The 27881-nt window shown below is 40.0% G+C and overlaps 1 protein-coding gene across 1 annotated transcript in view; it reads right to left on the bottom strand.

The window, feature by feature from the left end:
- Positions 1-737: 737 nt before the first annotated feature.
- Positions 738-27881, bottom strand: part of LOC126101392 (calcium-binding protein 4-like) — a 544715-nt gene continuing 517571 nt past the window's right edge. Inside the window, exons 6-9 of the mRNA XM_049912057.1 lie at positions 17669-17778; positions 14823-14913; positions 13590-13646; positions 738-1892 (exon numbers count right to left, since the gene is read on the bottom strand). Of these exons, the coding sequence (XP_049768014.1) occupies positions 1804-1892; positions 13590-13646; positions 14823-14913; positions 17669-17778 (347 nt within the window). The 3' untranslated portion in view covers positions 738-1803. The remainder of the gene's footprint in view (positions 1893-13589; positions 13647-14822; positions 14914-17668; positions 17779-27881) is intronic.

The following is a 27881-nucleotide window of genomic DNA, read 5'->3' as shown; positions in this document are numbered from 1 at the left end:
GAGGCAAATAACCTTTTGTCAGGTACTAAGGATGTAAATTTAAGCAATGCCAGTACTTTTGAACAGTATTAATGTAGCATTGGTCCACATACATGTATACATTTAACAGGTAGACATCACAGTTTGCTCACAAACTAGTCCAGTTATTCTTGAATGTACAATGGTTGGGCCTCATGGCCACCGAAATAATTTTTTTGTTTTTATATATTTTTTGATTTTTTTTCAGTGACAGTCCTAATGTTTTGCAAGTTAGACATTAGAAAGAATGAGATTATGTTAATTATTTAGCATTCATTTTTTCCCTTTATTATTTGTTTCAATACATAATCTGACAAAATTATAAATTTTGCCTTCTCAATAATATTTTATTTTATTACATACTTCTTTGTCTTAACTGGAAATCCAAACGCCATTGTCTTGTAAGAGCTGACATCAAAATGAACTGAAATAACACCTAGTGCTTTTTATAGACCTTGTTGAACAATATAACACTGTTATCTATTGTAAGGGATCCATTAAAAGAAAAATTCAATCTTTTACTAGATGTGTGCATTTGAATTTTGAAGACTTGATTTAAAATCATATATTCATATACATATTGTGTACTAACACTCACATAATGGCACATCTAATTTATTGTGCTGTAGTCCATTAGTCCATTCAGATGAAAGGTTACAACTATTATTAAAACTGGAGTAATAAAAACCCATAGTTTGTTGTAAAATAAAACTGAAGAGTCTCTGTTTGATAATATATTTTTATTTTTAGTCACAATTTCAGACCATACATATGTTTTGCAAATAGCAGCCACAAGTACCCTCTCTTTTAAAAGAGCAAATAATTTATGTGTCATGCAGCCAGGTGATAGTCAAAAACTTCCTTTAATTACAGACAGGATATGTAAATTGAAATGCAGAAACTGCTTTAATCATTACTGTTTAAACTTTGGTCATATACCTCTTCAGACATAATTACATGTTGAATGTGAACAACATTAATAAATAACTGATCAACTGCACTACAGGCAGTAAAGCTATATACACAAAATTTATGTGCTACAGTGAAAATTGATGATAGAAGAGTTAACATCTGACATAACAGCTCCAAGAAGATCAGAGTGTCACAGAAGTTATGTAGGATACTGAAATGAAGTGCAGTTACACACTACAGACATTAATTTCTTAAAAAGAAATGTTTCTTCAAACACTTCAATACTTTAATATGAATACTGCAGATCATTAATATTAACTGATTGATTTTTTTTCGAAGAAACTGGGAGAGTGTGCATAGGGTAGGGGAGATGTACTGCAACTGTTAATATATTTGACAATGTAGATGTGCAGTTCATTTATCACTAATCACGTGTAAAGCCAAAGTGATCTGAGATAGTGTACTATACTTCCTCTTGAAATTGTTGGTGATACTTTCAAAAGTAATTTCATTGATATGCACACTTTTGGAAGGGTTAGTTTGTAAAATACTATAAAGATGTAGTGAGACAAACATGACATATTTTTTAAGAAATTTATAACGTAATGAGATATATTTTCATATTCCATGTTCATGAGTAATAGATTAAATTAAATGCAGTACACTTAATAATCCATTGAAGGACTAAGTTTATTTGAAGTGATAATATCTTCAATTGTAATCACTTTTGTCATGTTCATGCTTTTATGTTATTTAACCTGTTTCATAGAATAGGTGCACAAAATGTATGAAAGTGTGAAAATTGTTTTAATTTTGTTATTTGAACTGTTTTGTAACATTAGAATTTATTAAGCTGTCATGTCTTCCATTTCTTTAGGGTAGGGGTGAGATCTCTTCCTTTTCTTCATCTTCATCTTCAGCATCATCATCTTCCCCAGGCTCCCCAAGAGCATGAACAAATTCTGCAACGAAAAAGCATCCAATGAATTCAGTTTTTTTTCTGTATTACAACATAGGAATTTGAACTACAGTGCTGTTTAGGAACAAATGGAAAATGCTAAAATTACATGATTTTAGTCTATAGCAGAGTGTGCAATAATATGAATCCTGCTGGTAGCTTAAAGCTGCATGGAAGAAAAGGAATCAGATTTGGGGCATTTGTCTTTCCTTGATAATAATCGGGCACACCGTATAGCCCAAATCGAAACTGCAAACCTTTAACTCTTGACTGGATGGGCCTATGTATAAAATGTGCCAGCCACAAATAACATTCTCTTGTACCGTTCCTTTGTTGTTTTACAATTGTGAGCCAGTACCTATTACTGCACTGTTGCTCATTGAACACAGTGATAAGTTGTGTTGTCTTATGCTCAAATGAGTAGCAGCAATATAAAATAAACAATGAGTTAAGCGACAAGAAAAATTATGATCTGCGTAAGAAAATACACCAGATTCAGTGCTAACAGTACAGTCCCACAATGAGTCACTTGTCTACCAGAAAATTAGTAATCAAATAAGCATTTTGTTGGGATCTGATGCAACTGCTTTACTTAATGATTCAAGTGGGTCATCACTGTCAGGTAACACTTGTATGTGGTAACAGAATGATACAATGAAATTTTATTTTATGCTTATTTAATTAAACTAAGATTAATTTTTATGAATACATGACTGCAAACTCCAGCATCCAGCATATCAGGCTGGAATGCAACTATCATGTGGGATGCAGGCAGCAATCTGGAGGGGGCAGGGAAGGGGAAGGGATAGTAGTGTACGGGTGGGGAGAGAGACGAACACTGTCTGGTGGGGTGTGCAGGGAGGTAAAGGGGGGGTGGGTGGGTGGGAAGGGGGGGAAAGGAGCAAAAAAGGAGAGGAGCAGGGAAAGACTGGAAGATGTGCTGGCAGAGGGCTGCAAATAAACAGGATCGGAGATGTGAATGGGAAGAAGATAATAGGACAGAGGTGGTGGAAACTGTTGGTTGGAGGGTGTTGAGACAATATGTTATCATAGTTTGAGGCCAGGATAGTTACACGATCAGAGAATGTGTTGTGAGGATAACTCCCATCTGCACATTCAGAAAACCTGATGGTGGAGGGGAAATGATCTGGATGGCTCGGGTGGTGAAGCAGCCTTTGAAATCAAGTGTGTTATGTTTAGATGCCCATGGTCATTGCCTCTCCATTTAGTACCAAAAAATCAGTAGCGCATGATGCCCATGCATCAGCTGCCAGGAGCTAAATGAGGAGACTACACCAGACTGATACTCAGTGCTATTTCTGAGAGATGATAATCATATACTCAGTGGAGCCATGTGTTCAGTGTTCTGAGTTCTGCTAAAGCATTCACTCAGATACCCACAGCGGAGGAAGTAATTTCAAAACAGCCATCATCACGCCATTTGGATTATGAAATGCTGCACCATCACAGCAATGATTTATTGACTGTTCTCTGATGACTCCCCAGTTTTTCATGTACTTGGAAGACATCATCTTTTCAGTTACTGAAGAGCAACATCAATAGTACTTAAGTACTAATTTTCCAATGTGCTGAACGTGTGGTAATCAGTCAAAGTAAGTGCATTTTCCATGTATCACAGTCACATTCCTAGGACATCTTATTTCTTCAGCAAGGCCACACCCTTATTTGAAAAGGTGGAAGCCATCACTCAAACTCACCAGCCAGGGACACTCAAAGAGCTATGCCACATCCTTGGAATGTTTAATTTTTGCTTTTGGCATTTACCTCATCTGCCACAGCTGCAAGAGTCACTGAATGATATGTTCTCATGGGTCCCAAGACAAAAGGCAGCCCCCTCCTCCTCCACCCTTCCACACCCATTCAGTGAACACAGTAAATGAATTGGGGATGGCTCTTATCACTGGGAAGCAGAGCCTTACTGATGCAGCACTGATTGCTCATCCTGTGCAAGATGCAGCACCACTTGCTCTGGTGGTGGTTGCCAGTCAGTTTGCCACTGGAGCCCTGTTGCAACATTAAGTTAACAACATGTGACAACTGCTTGCATTCATTCTTATGACCATGAACTGTTGCTGGCGTACAAAACAGTCTGGTACTTATATCCTCATTTGCAAGCAAGAGACTTCCTTATATTTATGGACCATAAACCACTTACCTATATATTCCTACAAAACAACAATAAGTGTTCACTATTAGGACTATGGATATTTTTAAAAATATCAGGAATCTGATACATATATGTATATTTAAAAAGTATTATTATCAGCCTTCTACATATCAAAAAATGTATTTGTATATCCATGGAAAAGATATTGACGTACCAGCCTATAAAAATATTAGCCACACAATTAAATATACTGCTAGTTTTAGAGCTGTATATTGAAGTACTGGTTTATTAATAGATATTCTGTACATCAACAAGCTAGCAGCCTGATTACCCTCCTCAGAGAAAGAACTAAAAGGAAAATGATGCACATTCATGCCTGGTGATAAACACTTTGCAGACAATGGTAAATGCATGTAAGTGGCACAATAAAAGGTGTCTGATGGATCTGTCATTTGGTTTCATCACATTGGATCTGTCTGCAACACTTCATGTCAACTTCCCTGTTTTTACATTTCTGTAAGCACCAGTGACCTATCAATTGCAGTGTCAAAATTGCATAGTGAGGTTACATGTTGCAGTTTCTGTAGTTAGTGCTGAGCACCGATTATATCAGCATTTCCCTTCACCTGTCTCCACACAGAACAAAGACCAATCTTGTCATTTAGATTTTTCTTCATCATTTTCTGAAGAGTGGGGATACTCCCCCCCCCTCCTCCCCCTGTGCAATCAGACCTCTTTTTGTGCTATCAGTACTTCCTTCACAGTCAGAGAAAAAGAATAGACACGATGAAAGTTCAAAAACAAGTAAGACTCCTTTATAATTTGATAGTAAAACTATGCTCTACTATAATTTCAAAAGAACAGTGCCAAACATTTACCAAAAATCACAAAAAAATATAATATAAAATAAAAATATTGTCAATTTGAATATTGATGTATCAGAGAAAATTTTTTTTGGAAAAAATGTCGCTATATCGATATTTTACGAACAGTGCTATTCACTGCACCAATACATTCGGTTGAGATCAATTTCACAATTTACTACCAACATTTGCCACATTTCTGAATTAAATGATTCTTGAGCTGCATTGATTTTGTATAACTTGCCAATGCATTCTGGTTGGTCCTGGAGCATTTTGTCTGGTCTGGTTTCCAAAAGGATCACCATAAGTGAGCTTGTGCGTGCCTTGCTTGTCAATATAGCGAATTAGTATACCACATACATTTGGCCATAGGCAGTTTTGCTCATGTAGATACATATTTGGTCAGGTCACTGCCACTCTTTGACGAGCAATGGTATTTGCTGACAATGATAAACTGCTTCACAAAACTGCTGACCAAAAATGATACCAGTCGCAGACAGTGCAACAAAGATACTAGCTGTAGCTTTCATTTTAATTTCGGTTACCTCCTTCAGCTGCCCTCTTGATATACACACATCAAAAAAAGTTTTGCATCACCTCAGTTCTGGGACCTGTATAGAAAATTGGAATAGATATCGAAATAAACATCAATTCTGCCCTTTTTATTGCTCATGAAAACCACACATTGCATATTGTACCACCATACAGCAAGACCTTCAGAGGTGGTGGTCCAGATTGCTGTACACACCAGTACCTCTAATATCCAGTGGCACATCCATTTCACAGTCCACAGGCCATCGGAAGAGGCAACCTGTCCCTTGGCGGAGTTCTGAATGCCACTCTGCAATCAGGACCAGGTGTGCGGCTCTGCATCGGTTCCAGTGCTGGCCGACTGCTGAGAATCCTGCAGCCTTTAGGGTGGTGAGGGCGAAATGTCGCCACATTATTTGAGAGAGCAAGAAGAGGTCATGGCAACAGTTCCTGAACACCATTAATCGTTCCACCAAAAGTTCCATTGTGTGGGAGACCATCAGGAGGATTTCTGGGAGAGGTGCCCCATGGCTTCTGTAATGGCTAACGGCACTCTCCACACGGATCCGCGAGACATTGCCCAGACTATGGCAGCATATTTTTCCGTGGTTACTGCAACAACCAGTCAGGATCCAGGTTTCCAGTGCCAAAGAGCGGTTGTTGAGAGGTGTAGTCTGAACTTCCAGTCCACCTCTCATGAAGTTTACAACTGCCCATTTTCTGTGTGGGAGCTGGATTCTGCATTGTCTGCAGCTTGTGACACATCCCCTGGTCACGACAGGATCCATTACAGTATGCTACGGCACCTCACAAGGCCCAGCAAAGAAATCCTCCTCACACTTTTTAATGCCATTTGGGCGTCAGGTCTTTTTCCTGACTTGTGGTGTGAGGCAATTTTAATTCCTTTTTTAAAATCAGGGAAAGACCACATGAGACCGAGCAGCTACCGTAGTGTTGCCCTCACTAGTTGCTTGGGAAAGACATTGGAGTGGATAGTCAACCGCCACCTTGTCTGGATGTTAGAATCCCGGCAACTCCTTAGTTGCTTTCAGTGTGGGTTCAGGATGTTTCACTCCACCTTCTATAACCTTGCCCTCCTGGAGGCGGCTATACAACAAGCTTTCCTACACCATCATCACCTTCTGGGCATATTTTTTGACATTGAGAAGGCCTACGATACCACTTGGAGACATTTCATCCTGGAGCTGGTGAACCGCCACTTCATATGCGGCGGCTTTGTCCACACCATACACACCTGCATACCATACTGTTGCTCAGCTTCCTCTGGCACGGCTATTTCATAACCGGCAACAAGCGATGTGGCCCTATGGGATTCGTGCACAGGATTGCCTCTCTGCAATGGATATGGTTGGTCTTCATGTTTTCTGTCGCGGTTGGAGCAGATTTACACCTTGACTCCTCTGGAGACCCAGACTTATTTTAGATTTGACTAATTTTAAGAAAGATAGTACACCAGATTTTACATTCCAGTCTCAGTTTTTTAACATTTTAGATGCGCATCACGGTTTTACCATCTTTTACACTGATGGCTCCAAACAGGAGAATCTCATTGGCTGTTCTGTAGTGTTCCCTGATCATGTTACCCGGATTCACCTCCCTGATGAATATACTGTTTTCACAGCAGAGCTCCATGTGATTGTGAAGGCACTGGAGCAGATGAAACATGTTCGGGGCAATCAATTTCTCCTCTGCCCCGATTCTCTTAGTGCCTTACAATCATTGCAGAATCTGTACCCAACTGAGGAGATGGTCCAGCTGATATATGACCAGCTGTACTTGCTCCAACAGCAGTGTAAGGAGGTGTCCTTCTGCTGGCTGCCTGGTCATGTAGGGATATGGGGCAATGAACAGGCTGATTGGGCTGCCAAGGAGGCCTGCAGAGAGCAGGATGTGGTCCAGTGTCCTATTCCTTTGCAGTCTGTCATTTCTGCACTCCACAAGAAGTGCATGGAGTTGTGGGAGGAAGAATGGCTGGCGATGATGGCCAATAAACTGCGGTTAGTGAAGTCAACAACTCGGCCGTGGCGTACCTCCTGCCGGGTGCTCAGGTGGGAAGAAATGACCCTCATGCGTCTTCAGATTGGGCACTGTCCTCTCACACGTAGTTTTCTATTACAGTGGGAGGATCCCCTGATTTGTGATACTTGTGGTGTGCACATCTCTGTCCGGCACATTTTAACAGACTGCATTTTATACCGTGATGCAAGGGCAGAAGCACAAGTTGATGGGGATCTGCCCTGTGTTTTAGCTAATGATGAGATGTGTGTGTCTATGGTTTTAAAGTTTTGTGATGTGTCTGGACTCTGGCCTAAACTTTTAGGCTGGAGATTTTAGTGTATTGCAAAGTGACTGGCTCCTCCCTTTTTCCTTGTGGTTAGCCAGCCACTATCTGCTATATTGTTTTAGCTCTCTCTACCACTTTCTTCCTGGGTTGTCCATGTTTTACTGCTGGCGGCATGCTTCGTCCCACGCTTTGGTGTGGGAGCACATATTTTTTCAAGCTAGTTTCCTGTGTCTTACGTTCTGTTGTATCTTATTGTTCTGAGTCTTTTCTTTGACACCCATCTCAATCTGTTACTGAGCGGGCACTAAAGACCTTGCCATTGTGCGCCCTTAAAACCCTCTCCACCATCCATCATCATCATCAAAGTACCTCTAATACCCAGTAGCACGTCCTCTTGCATTGATGCATGCCTGTATTCATCATGGCATACTATCCACAAGTTCATCAGGCACTGTTGGTCCAGATTGTCCGACTCCTCAATGGCGATTCGGTGTAGATCACTCAGAGTGGTTGGTGGGTCATGTCATCCATAAACAGTACTTTTCAATCCATCCAAGGCAAGTTCGATAGGGTTCGTGTCTGGAGAACATGCTATCCACTCTAGTCAAGCAATGTCATTATCCTGAAGGAAGTCATTCACAAGATGTGCATGATGGGGTTGTGAATTGTCATCCATGAAGACAAATGCCTCACCAATATGCTGCCGATATAGTTGCACTATCAGTCGGAGGATGGCATTCAGGTATCATACAGCCATTATGGCGCCTTCCATGACCAGCAATGGTGTACGTCGGCCCCACATGATGCCATCCCAAAACAGCAGGGAACCTCCACCTTGCTATGCTCACTGGACAATGTCTCTAAGGCACTCAGCCTGACTGGGTTGTCTCCGGACACGCCTCCAATGGCTGTCTGGTTGAAGGCATATGCAACACTCATTGGTGAAGAGCACATGATGCCAATCCTGAGCATCCCATTCGGCATGTTGTTGGGCCCATCTGTACCATGCTGCATGGTGTCGTGGTTGCAAAGATGGACATCACCATGGATGTTGGGAGTGAAGTTGCCCATCATGCAGCCTACTGTGCACAGTTTGAGTCGTAACATGACATCCTGTGGCTGCACAAAAGACATTATTCAACACGGTGGCATTGCTGTCAGGGTTCCTCCTAGCCATAATCCATAGGTAGTGGTCATCCACTGCAGTAGTAGCCCTTGGGCGGCCTGAGCGAGACATGTTATTGACAGTTCCTGTCTCTCTATATCTAATCCATGTCCGAACAACATTGCTCTGGTTCGTTCTGAGATGCCTGGACACTTCCCTTTGTTGAGAGCCCTTCCTGGCTCAAAGTAACAATGTGGATGTGATTGAACTATGGTATTGACCATCTAGGCATGACTGGACTACATTCAGCATCAGCTGTATACCACTTCCTTGATGGAATGACTTGAACTGATTGGCTGTCAGACCCCCTCCATCTAATAGGCGCAGCTCATGCATGGTTGTTTACATCTTTGGGTGGGTTTAGTGACATTGCTTAACAGTCAAAGGGACTGTGTCTGTGATACAATATCCACAGTCAACGTCCATCTTCAGGTGTTCTGGGAACCGGAGTGATGCAAAACTTTTTTTGATGTGTTTAACAAAGGACTGTGGTTGGCAGTTTGAATTGGATTATTTTGCCCATTAAGTAGGTTTTGCAGTGCCAGATATCACCAGACGGCAAGTTGCCATCCGTTTAGCAATGGTATGATTGGGTGATAGTACACTCAAAGCTACTTTGAGGTGCCGTGCATCTCACTGGCCTGCTGCACTTCTGATTGTTCTACTATGTATGACCTACAAGGACGATTTTGACTCATACGACATATAAGGTTGACTTCGACTCTGTCAGCTGAACTGGTTTATGGTGAACCACTGCACCTGCCTGGTGAATTTGGTGACCTGACTGTCCCCACAACCATCAGGCACCAACCTATGAGATACTGTTGCATGTATGCATGGGCACATAACTCACATTTGCCCTTGACTGGCCTGTAGAAATGGTACCTTGCTGTTTAGTGCCCAAAAAATTTAAATCCATACATGCAGACATTGCTCTACAGCTACCTTCATCCATCAAGGCTTGTAAAGTTGTACAAATTGATCTTATGAACAGTTGTTGCCCAACCAGAGCCTCGGCCACCATATAATGGCTCATATCAGATATTAAAGAGAAGAGATCACACACTTGGTCTCGAGTAGCAAGACTAAATTAGTGTGTTTAAACTTGCTCAAAATAGCATTTTTTTTCCAGCCCAACTTTTTGTGGCAGCCTGGCACTGGAGCTCAGTCATAACCAGGATCTGTCTCCGAAACCACCTCTGACTGACGGACATGCTCTGGTTAGTAGGTCAGTTTATCCTAGGGGGGAGGGGGGGGGGGGGAGGCTGAGGTATGTACTGTCATTGAAAACTAATCACTGTTTCATACAATGTTTAGTGACATGTTGTGAGATCCCACATTAAATATAGTTAATGGTGCTTGACAAAGGGTAGTTGTTGGACAACTGTAGTTTGGTGTTAAGAAATATGCAGTATCTATAGTGGGACTCTGGCCAGTTCACAGTCAATGTATTAGTAGCTTACTCCTCAGCTGAAGTGATAATTAACTTGCTGCAAAACAGTGTAGAAATAGTGTTTGTAACATATTTTGAATATTATTCTGTTGAGATAGGAAATGCAATTACTCATGAATTCTGCTTAATTATACTGAAATTGAGCACATAAGGACAGCTGTCCTCATAACCTTCAGATAAGCTTGTTCTACAGAACTGCTGTGGGGGTTTATTCTTCATCGTCAGTCTCTAGATCTGTTATCCTTCTTGGTCATACTTAATAGTGGGAAATGGTCAGCAATTCACATTCAGTTGACCAGTTCCTGGTCTGGATACACCTAACAGATTGAGGTATGCCTGAAAGGAAGCAGCTGACATGGATGTTCATTACAGGTAAGTGGATGTTGCACAGGCAGTTGTGACATGAACATCATGACAACATGTAAAAATTAAAGCTATTATTTACCCAGTTTATCATGTATCCATTTGAGTCTTCATGTCATCTGTGGAGACTACATGTCCTGATGGAATGATGAAGATATCTTGAGGTGAATGATGAAATGCTATAATGTTTGGGTTCTTGAATCCATACAGTTCCTTAGTCACTTTGTAACACCTATATCGATTAGAAGTAGGTTTATACTGTGTAACTGAGTATCTGTGATTATGAAGTGTTTGTTCTTTGTTAGTTAAGGTCATTGATTTGTGGCAGGAAATTTAAAGTTTGTAATATATGTATGGAAAAAGCTAAATGATGTTTATAATAATGAAATTTTATAATATATGTATGTTTATAAAGAAAACATTGTATGTTGGAAGCTTGTTTATGCTTAGGACACTTACATTGTATAACATAAAAGAAGTAGGGAAGTCCCTCCGCAACAGAAGTGGCTTGGAGCAATGTAAAAGGTGATTTTGGTAGTCGAACTGGGCGGCTCCTTGGTGGGACTGGCACACAGTCAGTGGCTAATAGTTGCACGGTACACACTGAGGGTGCCAAGGGAGGCATTTGGAAGCCGTTTTGCAAGGAATTTTGCCTCGGATGTGGATTTGGTAATAAGGAATGGCTCTAACATATAAAAAATCCATCACCAAGAAGAAATTGTAAAGAGCATTCAAACATTAAGAGCCGTGTGTACAGTTAGCCACCACGTCGCTTGCCACCACTACTTCGCCACTGCTCCACCAACTTCATACGCACAGATATGTTTTAGAGCATGGACCAGTTAATGCCCTTCCATGTCCAACTTTAGTTTGTTGTTTTCTGAAGTAACATCTCAATACTGAGTCACATAATGGTAGTGATTATAACTGTTATTATTATGAGTGGTGTACAATTTATCTTTCTATGATTACTGGTTTGTGCATTAGTGGTAACTACTGCTACCCACAGCTTAGATTGCCCTGTATTTATTTGTATCCAGAGTGCTATTCAAAGGAAGTCTTAATGAAAGTCACTACAACAACCAATATTCAGTTTTCTTGAACATAAAATTTCAAATTATTGTGCCTAATTGGGCTGACGACCATTTGATTTTTCTTTCGTATTTGAACTTTAGTACTTTTCATTATCCTCAAAGTAAAAGCCTGGTTAGTGTTTCTACTAATTACAATATATTCAGAATTTCTGTCCAATACCCTTTTATCCATTACACAAACAAGCGGTCAAAATTAAAAATCCTCCCAGAGGGTAGCATTGGTTTGTGTCACAGCAAATGAGTGTTATAACTTTGATTATGGGTCAGGTGATACCATTCCACAATGGATCACCTGCTCCTACTGGAGGAATGTATACAGCATTTTTATGCAGATATTTCCTTGTAGATATCTTTTTTGATCTTGTAAAGGTCTAAGATACCTCTTGGAGTCATCTTAGATAGCTCTGGCAATGTTGTTCCTGACGTTCACCACCCGTGCTTATGTGATCCTTCCTGTAATGTTGCTATTTCAGACATTGAGCTTGTAAAAATGAGAATCATAACCTTCAGGAGTGTCCCGAGTGCTATCATTTTTACTATCATCATTAAAAGCATAACTTTCATTATTAAGAGCCCAGTTCAAGCTCGCTTATTTGCAGACAACTTTGTGAAATGTTGCTCCTCCACCCCAATAACAGCTGTAATTAACTACCAGAAGTTGCAGCACTACTTGGTGCACATCAGTTACAGGTTTGATTTCCACAGCTTTAGGAACATTTATAATCCTAACAATAGTCAGGAGGATATTGCTTCTAAAGTGAATGATTTGTTGAGGTGACTGGGGCTTATATTTGACAGCAAACTCCCTTGGTCATGAAAGTGGAGGAATGAGAAATTTAGGTCTCTCAAGGCACGTAAGCCACAGAAATCTGCCCAGATAATGCAGTATACTATCCTCCTCCATCTACAACTATGAAAGATGATAGTGCTCCACCTGGTGCCAGAAAATATGGAACGTTCATAAAAATATGAGTTATAGATACACAGCTGTGGAGGAGTGGCTAAACAATTGTAATAACTGTCATCTTCTAGATGCAATGAGGTGTTTTTCTCAGGAATGAAGATAGCAGAGTGTATTATTTAATAAGAAAATGGAAAAAAATGAAGTGCAGGTGCTTTGGAGAAAACTGTTGTGTCATTAGGCTGTTACTGACTCTTGCACATTGATGTATATTGGAGAAACAGTATTAACAATCCTGATGTTGTTGAGATGAGAGAGAGAGAGAGAGATGTCCTTGAACATATATTTCATTTAATTTGTTTTTCACTTATCCAGGCAAGACCACACATTGTTTGTAGAAAAGGGCATAATCATTACGAACAAAATTTGAAATGTCACAAAGTTTTCACTTTATTACATGTACACATGCATGCCTGACCCTCCCCTCCCCCTCTATCACACATACATATATTTAATTAATCGTGAATCCTATTGATAAACAGAACCATTGGAAAAATACAATAATCCAACAATGCAAGGACAAGGCTTCTTGTGCAACACAAAGTCCTAGTAATGATATGCAGCAAGAGAGCCACAGGTTGCAGTAAAGCAAGTGTGTTGTTTGTAGGCTATTGCTGTTAAACTGTGAGGAGGTAAATCGTAATTTATGTATTGTGTCTTAAGTTTTTCTATATAGACAGTGATGTCATTTACAAAACCTGTCATCATTGCCAAGAGTGAGAAACTATTGCATCCTCAATTCATTGCCCTGTCAGAACAAAATTAATTTTGGAGCATATGGAAATTGAAATGCACATTTATTTCTGTTTGTTAATTGGAAAACAGATCTTATACTCACCATAAAAGTCAATGCGACCATCCCCATCAACATCCACTTCTTTTATCATGTCTTCAACTATAAAAAGAAATAAAAAAGTAGTAACATTTGCAGGATTAAACATAAAACAGATTTTTAACTTATTTGTTGCAGGGAATACTTATGTATGTACAGCACCATGGCTGTATGTGGAGAAATGCAACTGAAGAGCTATGTGTGGAACACTTTAAAAACATTGGAAATAGCTTGAGGAACTCCACAGTATTTTGATTACAACAGATAATTCAACTGGAGGAGACATGGAAACAATTTTTATTTGGCCAGTCAAAGCAATATATTTTGGTTCTACATCTGTTTTGGTAATATGTGTACTAATTTGGCATCAATAATTCAACACTGCAAGCAAAGCTGTCTGAACATGTAAAACATCTGAATGAATCATTGATAAATTCACATTAGAAAAATATGACATTATTCTTTTATCTTCTTATGATTTTGTCAAATGACATATTGGTATTTTATGTTTGTAATAATTCTGTCTCATCCCATTTTTGTTTATTTCACTTAATCCCCACATGCAGCAAATGTGTATTTGCAACAATTATTGTTGGGTCCCACTGTGTGCTGTTTGCAGTTAATTTTCTTAGACTATTACTAGCTTACCTCTTAGTTTAAACATATATTTTTTATTTTCTATGAAATGTCTGGCAGTTCTCTGAAGTTTTGCTTCTCATAACAGAAAAGAGAACTAAACAATTTAATGTGTCATTCTCGGATACTGATTCTTGAAATTATTTTTTTGTGTTTAATTATTGTGGACAGAACTGTCACTGTAATTACATTCTTTATGGTTGTGAGAATCATCCATGGTGTACTGTGATGGTCTGAATTTTAAATATACTTCTTTCCATATGTTCTTTTCCTGTTTTGTGGATAACTTTCCCCTTGAATATATTTCATAAAGAAAACTTATAACAAAATATTGCTTGCTTCAAAGCTTATATTTCAGTAATATCAGTTCTTTTGCTTAACTTCATCAACTTCTTTCTCAGCTTAATCCTGGGTGAGAAGGAACTTAAATTATCATGTAAAATTTGTGTTATCTACTACCTAAAGGATCAAAAACAACCCATTTCTTAACCAGCAGAAAATAATAAAAAACACAATTCAAGAAACAAAGATTTTTCTGACAGAATTTTGACCTAAAGAAAAATAATTAGATTTCATGGTTTATATTAATATATACCAACTTACTTTCTTCTTCAGAGAGGTCTTCTCCAAGACACTGAAGGACAGCTCGCAGATCTGATGCACTTATGTAGCCTCTGTTGTGTTTATCAAATACCTGTTTAAAGTTGAATCACAGTGATAATTTCATATTGTGTGGAAAATCTGTATTGATCTAAAACAATGAACAAACATGGAACTTATAGAACAAATCTTTCACTAATTGGCAGAATGTATGCTGTGTTGAAGTTTCATGGTAGAGTAGTTCAAAACTTTTTACTAGACCATGACTCAGTCTGGCCCACTGCCTTTCATGGGAACTTCCTCTTAATAACTGAGGTACAATGGGTATTTGAGAGTTATATATTATAAAGGATAGAATGAGGATCGATACTAGTGCCCACTCTCCACATTTTTGCCTCAGTGTAAAAAAACACTCAGATCCAGACAGTAAAATTGAAGTTGGCTGGGAAATCCATAAGCCAATTAGGAAACTTAAGTGCTAAGTTTTTCTTCTTTGTCACAGATGGACATCCTACCATTGTTAAGGGTACCATAACTGTTCAACATGGATGACTGATCAGTGGATGTAATTCTGTTTTCGATTTTTGATCATGTTGACACTGTAGTGAGGAGTGAAAACCAGCACTATGCCTCTCAGATAGCAGCAAGAGGTTGGTGAACACAGCACTCCCAAATCTATAATACCACATGAAATCACACTATGGGATAGTGTGGAGAGGATTGGAATTTTACAAAGAACAGGAACCAAGCCATCATTCTCCTTCCCTCACTGCTAAGTTCTGACAGTAAAAACCACCAGAATTTGGAACAAATCATATGAGCATTGGGATTGTAATGTACGCCATCAATCTTGACATTGGAGGTAAGTCATTAACAGTATGTGAGTAAGAATATTTCAAATTGTTTTAATGTGTGAACTTGTTCTGATTATTGTATTAGCACCTGTGGTAGGATGACAAGTGTAAACAATACATGGCTGTGTTGGGTGCATGTAAAGTGAACTGATATGTTTTTGTTCTTTTTAATTGAAGTGAGAGAAGATAGTCGGGACTAGGAGCCACTCTGTGTGCACTAAGTGGTGGTGCATCTTCAGTATCTCTTACTATGGACAGCTTACAATCAACAATGTTTTCCATCTTTGTTTCATATTTAATTTATTGATTTATGCATTATGCTTTATAGACATCAAAATGAAACAAAATCTCTGGAATGTGGAACATGTTAATCAATATATTTTTGCAGAAAAGCTATTATAACATGATTTTATACAATGCATTTAATGTGAACTTGTACAGAAGCAAACTAATGCATCTATGTAACGGCCTCTATTTTTAAGTCACTCATATAATAGAAAAGACAAGTTTTGGCCTACTGTCACTATAAAAATTTCATCATAGATATGGTGTCTATATTGGAGAAAGCTTGAAAATAGTCCAACCAATATTTCGATTTGCCAAGGTGGTGAGAAAGTAGGATGGGGAAGAAGCTATGGGACAGAGATGACAAACCCTACCAGCATCCTAATTGCATCTCACATTTTACAGAGTTATTTCTTGTGGCTATCTTAAAATATGGAGGAGAGTGGCAGTTGATGGGAATGTGCAGTAGCTTTTGGGGCTGATGTCTCTCATGTGACAGACAGAGTTAAGGAAAAATGTTTGTTAAATAAGACACGAAGTGTGCAAAAATGGACTGCAAACCATTATGTTGATAGTGCTGAATATGCAAAAACAGGTTTGGATGACAAAAGTTGATGAGACAACAAAAAGACCAAGTACATCCATTATGTACTATGTTGTGAGAATTGCAACTGTTAATAAGAATGAAAAATAAAAAAAAAGTTCTTTGTCATTCACATTCATAATAAAAAAGGTCAATAAAGCAAACAGAGTAAATGAAACATCAGACATACACATATAAGATAGTTGTAAAACAGAGAAACATAGTAAAAAATAATATTTTGGAACAACTGTTTTGTTTTTGTGAGAATTATTGGGAGAATATAGCATCAAAGGAGTTCACAAAGATAACAGAGTGATGTTGCATCACTCTCAAGAGCCTATAAATAAGCAAGCAGAGGCAGTTCTTAACATCTCAACCTATACAGCAGGTAATTTGGATCCAAAGACATGGAGGCGAATGTCAAGAATAAAATTAAGATAAATTCTTTACTTGTAATTAACAAAGGTGAAGTAGTAACCAGCTTGATGTTTAGCAGATTAGGACTTCCTCACCATTGAGTGAAAAACAAAAGGAGGAATTCACCCATATTCTGAAACTGTTTGTATGTTCAAACAAGAGAATAATTGTTACGCAGTTACAAAATAAGAACTTTACCACAGTATTTCCTCTACGAGCAGCAAAATTTTTCAAAATTATTCAAGGAATAGTTTGATTTTAGAAGTTATAAAACCCTGTTGTAAATTATTTACACATGTGAGATGTGAAGAGAATAAGAATAGCATCAGTATTTAAAAAGAGATGAGTCTCATGATACACACTTTTAGTCATTCAAAAATGATAGAAAGTAAATACACACACACACACACACACACACACACACACACACACACACACACACACACACACACAGACACACACACACAACTACAATGTGCTGGCTTAATAGTGAATATTTATTCACTATCAGCTGAACTAATTTTGTATGTGTGTGTAAGGTTGTAACCAAAGCTAGGGACTTTCTCCATCTCATTTGTGCACCTGTTGATGACTTAACACCTCCACTATTTGGTGAGTTGTTACTTGTACTCCTGAATTATTTACTTTCTGCCAGAACCTTCTGTACCCTATTTAAGAATGGTAGAAAATTGTTCTTACAGAAATCTTACCCTAAATGCATCACGAAGTTCCTTCTCTTCTTGGTCTGCAGTTCTTTCAGCTGTAGCACCCATGTTGGAGACTATTTCAACGAACTCTTCAAAGCTGACGTTACCGTCACCTGTTGAAGCAAAAGATTTCATTTCACTTAACACAATAAATGATGCAGAAGCTCTTCACCTGTCAGTCCTGCATCCTGAAACTACCAAACTTAGATTGTTACAGTGTTTTCCAGTACATTATGAAAAATGAATGTTTGTTGTAAATAGAATACTGTACATATGTTTTAATTTTAATAGATATATGTTGCATATATCAAATCATATCACAGGTATATACACAAGTGCTCGATGTGGACATCCATTTCTGTGAGACATCAGCAGTGGAGAAAAGACCATTTTGTATTTTACCTGGAACATTATTATTATGTTATATTACAAGTCAGACTATTTCATAACTTTAACATTGTAGGAAAAGACAAATTATTACTAACTATAAAGAAACATACTAAGTGGCAGACAGGCACAATTAAAAGGCATTTACTTGAAGCTTTTGGCCACTGTCTTCAATAAAAGAGAGAGACACAATAACCACTCATACACACAAGCAAGCACACCTCATGCACACATGACCAGTATCTCGGGCCGGGATGCCAGTGTTTGTATGAGTGTGTGTGCACGCCTCTCTCTTTGGCAGTAGCCAAAAGTTTTACTTAAGTGTCTTTTGATTGTGCTTTTCTGAAACTTATGTATCTTCCTTATGGTAAGTAGCAATCGGTTTTTTGCTACATTGTTGATATTCCTGTCTTGAGTTTCCGGTGTTTCATTTCATAACTTTCCTACTGTAGATTGAAGCATGAATGTTGTGTTAACAGTTTCACAAAGCAAATAGCCCAAGAATAACTCAATCTGCAGGATGTTCCAAAATTATCTTTACAACTTTGATCACATATATTTCAAGAACAGAAATAGCTAGAGAGGTGCAGCTTGCAGAATAATATTCACACACACCTAAAGCTTGCTGTCTTTCCCCCACTCCCCCCCACATTAATTATTGATGGCAAGCCCTCTCCCCCCCCTCCCCCTCCCTCCAGCAGACAGCACAATATGTGGAATAGTTGATAGAGACCAAATCTGACACACAGGTCCAGCAGAACTTCCATACACATTTCGGAAACACACCCCCATCAGGTCTGACTATCAGGAAGTGGTACACAAGGTTCAGTGAATTTGGAAGCATCATTAAGAGGATGACTTCTGGGCATCTGAGCATGAGTGATGCAGGTTTCAACCATTTCAGCAGTTACAGTTACCATCAACCATTGTGCACACGGTGCTACACAAGAGACTGAAGCTTGATTGCTGAAAGGTGCAGCTGATGCATGCGCTTCAACCTGATGACAGGCCAAAGTGCAAAACATTTGCAATTGAGATTCTGAGTCACTTCAATTATAACCTAGGCTATCTCAAAAAGGTGATCTCCATGGACAAAGCTTGCTTTTCAAGTGTCCGGGGAGGTAAACTGAAACAACGTGAGGATTGGGGGGTCTGAGAACTCTCACTTTCACATGGAAATTTTGCATGACAGCTATGAGGGTGGTCTGAAAAGTTCTCAGAATCACCAAGAGAGGTCAGCACTAGCGCAACGAGTCGTTCACATGATATACATTGGATGGTTGCCTTTAAACATGTGCATATCAGTGCTCTTGGAAGAGAGCTGTGGATGTCACTCTGTTGTTGTTCCTGCATAGTGATTTGTGAAAATGGAAAAAATCAAGATTCAGGCAGTGATTAAGTACTTTGTAAAGAAAGGTATGAAAGTAAAGGACATTTATGCTGATTTCCAGACTACACTGGGTAACTCTGCTCTTTCATATTCAACTGTTGCCAAGTGGACAAATGAATTTAAATTTGGTCAATAGAGCTTTAGATGATGATCAAGAAATACTGCATCTACCTGGTTGCTTTCAGTATGTCATGCGAGAATTGCGAGTTGGGTTTCACACAGCTGATGTTTTAGAAATACATGCTGGTTGGCATTGAGGAGGTCATTCTGTTCAAGATACCTCATTATGTTTGAGCTCAGAATATGTTTTAAGATACTACAACAAATTGACAGTAGTTTCATGGATCATTTCTGCTACCCTTTTTGTAGGTGGGTGTGACCTGTACCTTCTCCCAAGAACTGGGCATGTTTTCTTGTTTGAGGGCTCTACAATAGATTAGAAGAGGGGATAAATCATCTGCAAATTCAGTATAGAATCTGATAGGGATTCCATCAGGGCCTGGAGTTTTGTTCAATTTTAATGATTTTAGCTGTTTCTCAGTGCTACTGAAACTAATACTTATTTCGTTCATCTTTTTAGTGGTACAGGGATTAAATTGGCGCAATTCTCCTGGGTTTTCCTTTGTAAAGGAATGTTTGCAAATGGAGTTAGCATTTCGGCTTTTGCTTTGCCACCCTCAATTTCAGTTCCCTTCTCATTCACTAGGGACTGGCACCACTAACAGCCTTTGCATACAACCATAATTTCTTTGGGTTCTGTGAAAGATCGCTTGACAAAATTCTGCTACAGTAGTCACTGAAGGCACCACACATTGCTCTCTTGAAGCCAAATGCATTTCATTTAGCATCTCTCTATGTATAGCCCTATGCTTTGTTTCACACCTCTTATGCAGTAATCTCTTGTTTCTTTAGAAGTTTCTTTACAGTGACTGTATATCATGGAGGTTCCCTCCCATTATGAACTGTTCTACTGGGTACATCTCTACCTAGTGCATGGTCAACTGTTCTTTTAAACTTGAGCCAGAGTTCCTCTACATGCTCCTGCCCTGTGCTGAAAGTTTCATGTTTCTCATTGATATATTACTCTACTGATTTTTTACCTAGTTTACTGAACATATATATCTTTCTGCTTGTTTTAGTTGTTCTTTGTACTTTGGTAATCAGTGTTGTCATAACATCATCATGGTCACTAATGACAGTTCCAATGTACATATCCTCAGGGAGGTCAGGTCTGTTGCCATTAGATCCAATACAGTTCCATCATATGTGGGTTCATAACTATGCGTTCTAGGCAGTTTTCAGAAAAGGCATTTAGTTATTTCACATGATGTCTTATCATGCCCACTGCTAACAAAACTGTAATTTTTCCTGTTGATTGTTGGATGATTAAAGTCTCCATCAATGATTGCAGTACGACTGGGGAACTTATCTACAAGTGAACTGAGGTTTCCTATAAAGTTTTTGGTTACATTATGAGATAAGTCTTTGGGTGATAGAAAGATCCAGTTATCATTTTATGCCCACCCCTGATAGTGAGCCTTGCTCAATCAATCTCACATGCATCTTCAGTTTCTATCTCTCTGGATTTGAGTTTCTTGCCCACTGCGACAAATATCTCTTTCCCCCTCCCCCCCCCCCCCTCTCCATTCACAATTTGCCTATCCTTTCACTATACACTTAAATTCTCCCCAAAAAGCTCACTGCTATCAGTTCCAGGTTTCAACCAGCTATCTGTAACTAGTATTATGTGAGCTTTGATGCTTTTCACAAGTACTACAAAGTCTGGCACTATGTTGCAATTGCTTTGACAGTTTACCAATAGTATTTTAATTTTCTCACCTGTGGGAGGCATTGCTTTTGATCTTATGCTGATACTTTTGGGTTTGCTACAGCTATCATTGTCTGGATTGGATAGAGAGTTGCCTAATCTCAAAAAACCTTTGTGTGCACCCCAGACACAGTCAGCTACTGGATGTTCCTTTGAAAAGGCATGGGTAACTTCCTTCCCCATCCTTCCATAATCTGATGACCTTGTTGTTTGGTCGCCTCCCTCAAATCAACCAACCAAGCAGTTACCTGACTAGCAGCCTCTGATGTGTAGTGCACATCTGACCTATTTAGGGGGACACTATACAGTTTTCATCCATATGGCGCAAGTATAGGAAGTTGCAGCCTAGCTTGTCACAGAGACTTTGAAGTCTTTGATTCAGTCCTTCCACTCAAGTCAGAACCAAAGGGCCAAGATCAGTTCTGGGGACAATGCTGCAAATTGCGAGCTTTGTTGAAGCTCCATGTGCAAGGCTAGTCTTCTCAACCTTCTCTGCCAGTCGCTGGAATGACCTCAGAACACAGATAACAGGCATCATTTGTTACTACATGTGCCAGAATGTGCAGTTGGTTGCAGCTTGTTCCCTCAATGGCTGCAGGAATAGCCTCTTTAGCATGTTAAATGAGGTCTCCAGGCACACGCACTGAGAGCACCTGGTGTCCTTTCCTGTCCCTTGCTGTCATTTACCTATGAGGCACAGACATTCACCATACATTTGAACTGCCGACGACTAATAGACACCTATCCTTTTCTGTTTGCCTTCTCCTGACACTGGACAAAACAGGTTTCCCCAAAACAAGTGAAGTGAGTGTCACCCTGTGCAGAATGTGCCTAGATCTACCAATGACACACCACTTAGCAGTCAAGTGGACATTTAATGACAGATCCTGTACTTTCTACAGAGGAGATAGGATCCATAGGAGAGGAGAGTACTTGAGATACCTCCGGTAGCGGTGCAGGTATCACAGGTACACGGCTCTCTGGAGCTGCTCCAAAACACTGGTTCACAGCAGCTGCCAATCGTTTCGCAGTAGTTTGGGCGATTTTCAGCTGCTTACCATTTAGTTAACATTGACGATATCAGTACAAGTTTATGGCGGCACTCGTGAATGTTCCAAATTTCACAATATAACACAATACAAAGGTGTGTTGATACAATCGATGAAATACTACGCAGAAGCGGCGCGAACAGTAAAATATGCGAATGTAGAACTTTAAATCGCCACACGGTCTTGTACACGCGGTCTGACGAAAGGGAAAGTTACGAAGTCGGCTTATATATATATATATATATATATATATATATATATATATATATATATATGGCCGCATGCGCAGTTGCGCGGTACAACAGTATAAAGGGACGAAACGAGCACTGGAGCGGCAGTCTTGCGGCTCACTATGAAGATGGCTGAACGTTATACAGCCGAAATATTAGAAGAAGAAGATTTCTTGCGGCTGCGCACACGAAACTTAATGGAACAGTCTTTGCGCCGCCAAAATCTGAAGATTCACATCAAGTACCTCTGCGGGGAGGAGATGGTTTTGTGTGTTCGACGATTGGATAAGCTTCGACACTTGAGAGCGAGATTACTGAGCTCTTTAATTTTTTTACTAAGGTGCCGTGACCAGGGCATAATTCCGAAGTTTGTCAGATTAGTACATTTTATAAAAACGACGTCTATGAATAAGATTTTAACAAATGCTGGCTCTGCTATTGTTAAGGAGAGGATCCACTTTACTCGCCGAAAATTAGACCTGGTTTCTGAAGAACTTTATCGCCTGCACCTGAAGATGTCTGTGGAGATACGCTATGATTCTTGGAATTGGATTGATGGTACAACTTGGGCCAAATCAGACTGGATTCGTGAGGTGGCCACATACCGACAGACTGCAAAATTTAGTCGACTGAAGACGACATCGCTGCGAGAAACTATTATTCGACGCCCTGTTATTAATATGACAGGTAGAGATTTGGACGATGCTATGATGATGGTTTTGAGTAAGGGACTGAATTTTGCACCCACGCCACAGGTTCTGCCATTGCCTTCGTTTATCAGCGCCAATGAAGAAGACGGTGGTACTCCCAGCAGATAAAGGTAATGCTACTGTTTTATTGTCTCGGGACGAATACCATGATAAAATGTACAATTTATTGAGTGGTAGCATGTACCGGAAGATCAGCAGGGATGCCACTAATCGAGTGACGAAACAAACAGTTTCGCTTCTGAATGATTCTCCCTTTCCACCAGAAGTTGTTCGGAGATTGAAACCTAGTGGTCCGGTGCCTCCTAGACTTTATGGACTACCAAATGTCCACAAGAAAGATGTTCCTCTACACCCCATAGTGAGTAACATAGGCTCTCCGACCTATGATGTTGCCAAACATCTGGCATCATTGTTGAGGCCTCTTGTGGGAAAATGTACTCACCACATAAGAAACTCGGCTGACTTCATTAGTAAATTGAAATCATTGAAAATGAACCCGTCTGATATATTAGTTAGTTTTGATGTGGTGGCTTTATTTACAAAGGTTCCCCTTCCAGAATCTCTGCAACTTATTGAAAGAAATTTTGACAAAGAGATTTCAGCTTTATTTAAACATGTTCTGACCTTCACATATTTCTTATTTAACAACGAATTTTTTGAACAGACGGACGGAGTCGCCAAGGGTAGTCCCTTATCCCCTCTGGTGGCCAATTTATTTATGGAGGACTTCGAGGAGAAGGTGCTCGAATCTGCTGAGTTGAAACCCACGATATTCTGGAGATATGTTGATGACACCTTTGTAGTTTGGCCCCATGGTGAAGACAACTTGCAAGACTTCTTAAGACATCTGAACTCCCTCCACAATCAAATAAAGTTCACAATGGAAATTGAAAAGGAGGGATGCCTTCCATTCTTGGATGTTTTGGTTCGGCACAGAGAGGATGGCACTTTGGGACATGAAGTGTATAGGAAGCCGACGCAAACCGATCTGTATTTACGTGCAAATAGCTGCCCAGACAATGAGTGTTCTCCGAATTTTGACTCACAGAGCGCATATTATTTCTGACGAAAACAGTCTGCAAGATGAACTTTCCCACTTACAAAGACTGTTTGAAGACAATGTGTACTCTCCACAACAAATACAGAGGGCACTGAAAATGACACCGAAAGAGGCCACAAAGAAAGCAGAAGAAGATGAAGAAACCTTTAAATCGATGGCCTTCCTGCCATATGTGGGTAGCCTCTCATCAAAAATAGGACGCATTCTCGGCAGACACAAAGTAAAAGTGAGTTTTCGTCCTCCACCCAAGACAGCTGCACTCGTGGGCTCCGTCAAAGATGATCTGCTGCTCCGAAAATCTGGAGTTTTCAAAATTCCATGTGAATGTGGCCTTTCTTACATCGGACAAACAACTCGTACTGTCCAAGAAAGATGTACAGAACACCGGAGGTACACACGACTTTTACAACCTAACAAGTCAGCAGTGGCAGAGCACTGTATTGATAATGGTCACAGTATGTTGTATGACAACGTCGAAATTTTGGCAACTACATCATCCTTTTTGGACTCAATAGTGAAGGAGGCAATCGAAATTCGCTTGACGAAGAATTAAATAGAGATAGTGGTTTCAATCTTGATAAATCATGGAATCCGGCACTTGCTGAAATAAACTCGCAAAGACATCGTCACACTGCAGCTCACAATGATATATCGATATGCCAACACAGATGAACTGCGGAGTCATAGATACAACTCGCGCATTAGGCACGTCTCTGCCGCCGACCAACGTCTCTGGCGCATTTGCATCTGTGGCCGCATGCGCAGTCACGCGGTACAACAGTATAAAGAGACGAAGCGAGCACTGGAGCGGCAGTCTTGCGGCTCACTCTGAAGATGGCTGAACGTTATACAGCCGAAATATAAGAAGAAGGAGATTTCTTGCGGCTGCACACCCGAAACTTAATGGAACAGTCTTTGCGCCGCCAAAACCTGAAGATTCACTCCACAGAAGCTGTTCTGCGGACGGTACAGGACTAGCACTCCTGGAAGAAAGGATATTGCGAAGACATGGCTTAGCCATAGCCTGGGAGATGTTTCCAGAATGAAATTTTCACTCTGTAGCGGAGTGTGCGCTGATATGAAACTTCCTGGCAGATTAAAACTATTTGCCGGACCGAGACTCGAACTCGGGACCTTTGCCTTTTGCGAGCAAGTGGTCTACCCAAGCACGACTCATGACCCGTCCTCACAGCTCCAATTCCGCCAGTTTTGGTGTTATTGCAGTACACCTTGTCTTTAGTATAGCCCCACAAAAAGGAATTATATGTGTTCAGATCTGAAGAATATGGCGGGCAATCGAGGCCCATGCCAGTGGCCTCTGGGTACCCCAGAGCCAGAATGCTGTCCCCAAAGTGATCCTCCAGGACATCAAACACTCTCCTGCTTCAAAGGCTCGAGCTCTGTCTTGGCCGAACCACATCTTGTCTAAATCAGGATCGTTTTGAGCGGGGATGGAATAATCTTCCAAAACCTTCACATATCATTCAGTAGTCACCATGCAATCAAGGACACCGATTATTACGTGACTGGCCATTGCGCACCACACAGTCACCATCTAAGGGTGAAGAGACTTCTCGATCGCGAAATGCGGATTTTCAGTTCCCCAAATGCGCCAATTTTACTTATTGACGAACCCATACAAATGAAACTGGGTTTCGTCGCTAAAACAAACCATTCATGCACGTACGAATTTCCATTATGCCCCGCAGCCAACCGTGCAGTTTGGACGTCCGAATCAAAACGTTCAGACGTTATTATGGTTTTACTTCATAAGTTCAGTTATTGTCACCTTGTGGGTATGGAGTTCTGAAAGAAATACTAACCTTCCATGATATTACTTTCCTAAGTTAGACATTAGCTTATAATAAATTCTTTCTTGTCGGAAACGCTGATTGGAGTACTTTTACCATCAAAGTGAACAGTAATCAGTTTCACTATCAACTTGCCCTGGCTGTCACATTTACCTGATACCTGTAGTTGTAGGACTGATATAGCCGTTTGCGCTATCCAGAGGTAACTACTGAAGAACACTGCACGTTATATTGTTCTCAATAGAGCACGTTGTCACTGGTAAAAGTATCTTGAATGTGCGTCAGTGAAGTCTGATAGGAGTGGCATTTCGTATTAAAGTTATAAAACACTTGGGGTCACTTACGACTTTTGGTGAGAACAGAAGTGTTCCGTATGAATCAATACGGACTCAATAAGCATCACTTGTGTGATATCGCTATTGGATCAAGTCTCAGATGCTACAGTCTCCAGAAAACATTTAGTACATTTCTGCACTGCTATATACAGTAAATAACACACTTACTTTCGGGATATCGTGTTAGGTATGAGTCCGAAGCGCGCCGCAAGCAAGTGTGACAAGATTGTTACTTGTTGATGCCGGTTGCTCTTCGAGGGTGCTCGCAGAGACTGCAGTTTGTACACGAATAGATCGCCTCTTTTAGAAAATCGCCAAGAAATGCAGGACGACCTGCTGACGACCAACGCTTAGTACTGAGACGGGCGTGACGACAATGCACAGCAATTGGCTAAAAGACCCATCATTCTTTGATCGCTCACTGAACTCATGGGTCTCAACCATGGGTCTCCGCAGTAATTTAACTGTCATTTTTATATAAATGAGTGCGTCAGTTTCGAAACGTATCACAGTACAAGAACTAGTTAATACAAAACACTTATTGTATCCCAGAGAATTGATGGTTATTACCCAATCTTTGCTGTAGTACATGAGGAATGAAATATCTTTATTCCAGATTCCAAGAGGGGGGGGGGGGGCGGCATGTACTCCTCCCTGCGGACTTCTATGGTCATAGCCCTCAAATTTTTACGAGTATGTATGCGGAACGATCATGTAAATCTAGATGTGGTGAAGGCAAATGCCAAATTGAAATACAGAGGAAGAGTACCATGGAACTGCAGTGTATCCATGAAAGAGATTGCTCGGAAAATTTTTATTCTCAGTTGAGCATTTTTACATGAAATCGGTGTTCTCTTTGAGTTGTTTATGTTTCTCAGAATAGCATTTATCCCAGGTTGTATTAACGGGATGGATATTACAAGACTCAGAGAAGAGCAAACAATTCAGAACTATTTTATCATAGCTCAAAATACTTAACGAAGTCTGAAGGGTTACACTGCAAAAAGTATACATATTTCAGAAAAAAAGCTTACTGTTTAAATTGCGAGAGAGTACGATCAAGACAAGACAGACATTATTTCTCCCAAACGCTTCGCATGTGATATCGTGCCCGATAGCTACCTACATGATTTCTCCACGAGTGAAACAGCAGTGCTTCTTCGAAACATTGGAAGAATAGTATCTCTCCCTCGGTCGGCACCACACTCGTTGACGGTAATCATCCAGTGTAGTGCAGAACCTCAGTTTATCGTAAATACAATGTCATGCCATTCATTAGCAGTCCTTGCTTCCTGGGCCCAGTACCGCTCCAAACACAGCTGTTTGTGCTACGCTGTTAATAGCCTACATATGGAATGGTAATTTCCTAGTCCAGCTGCCGCTAGTCTCCGACCAATGGTTACACAGAATGTTGCA

This window comes from Schistocerca cancellata, chromosome 9 (genome assembly GCF_023864275.1).
Source record: "Schistocerca cancellata isolate TAMUIC-IGC-003103 chromosome 9, iqSchCanc2.1, whole genome shotgun sequence".
NCBI lineage: Eukaryota > Metazoa > Arthropoda > Insecta > Orthoptera > Acrididae > Schistocerca > Schistocerca cancellata.
This window is presented reverse-complemented; position numbering and strand designations above follow the sequence as displayed.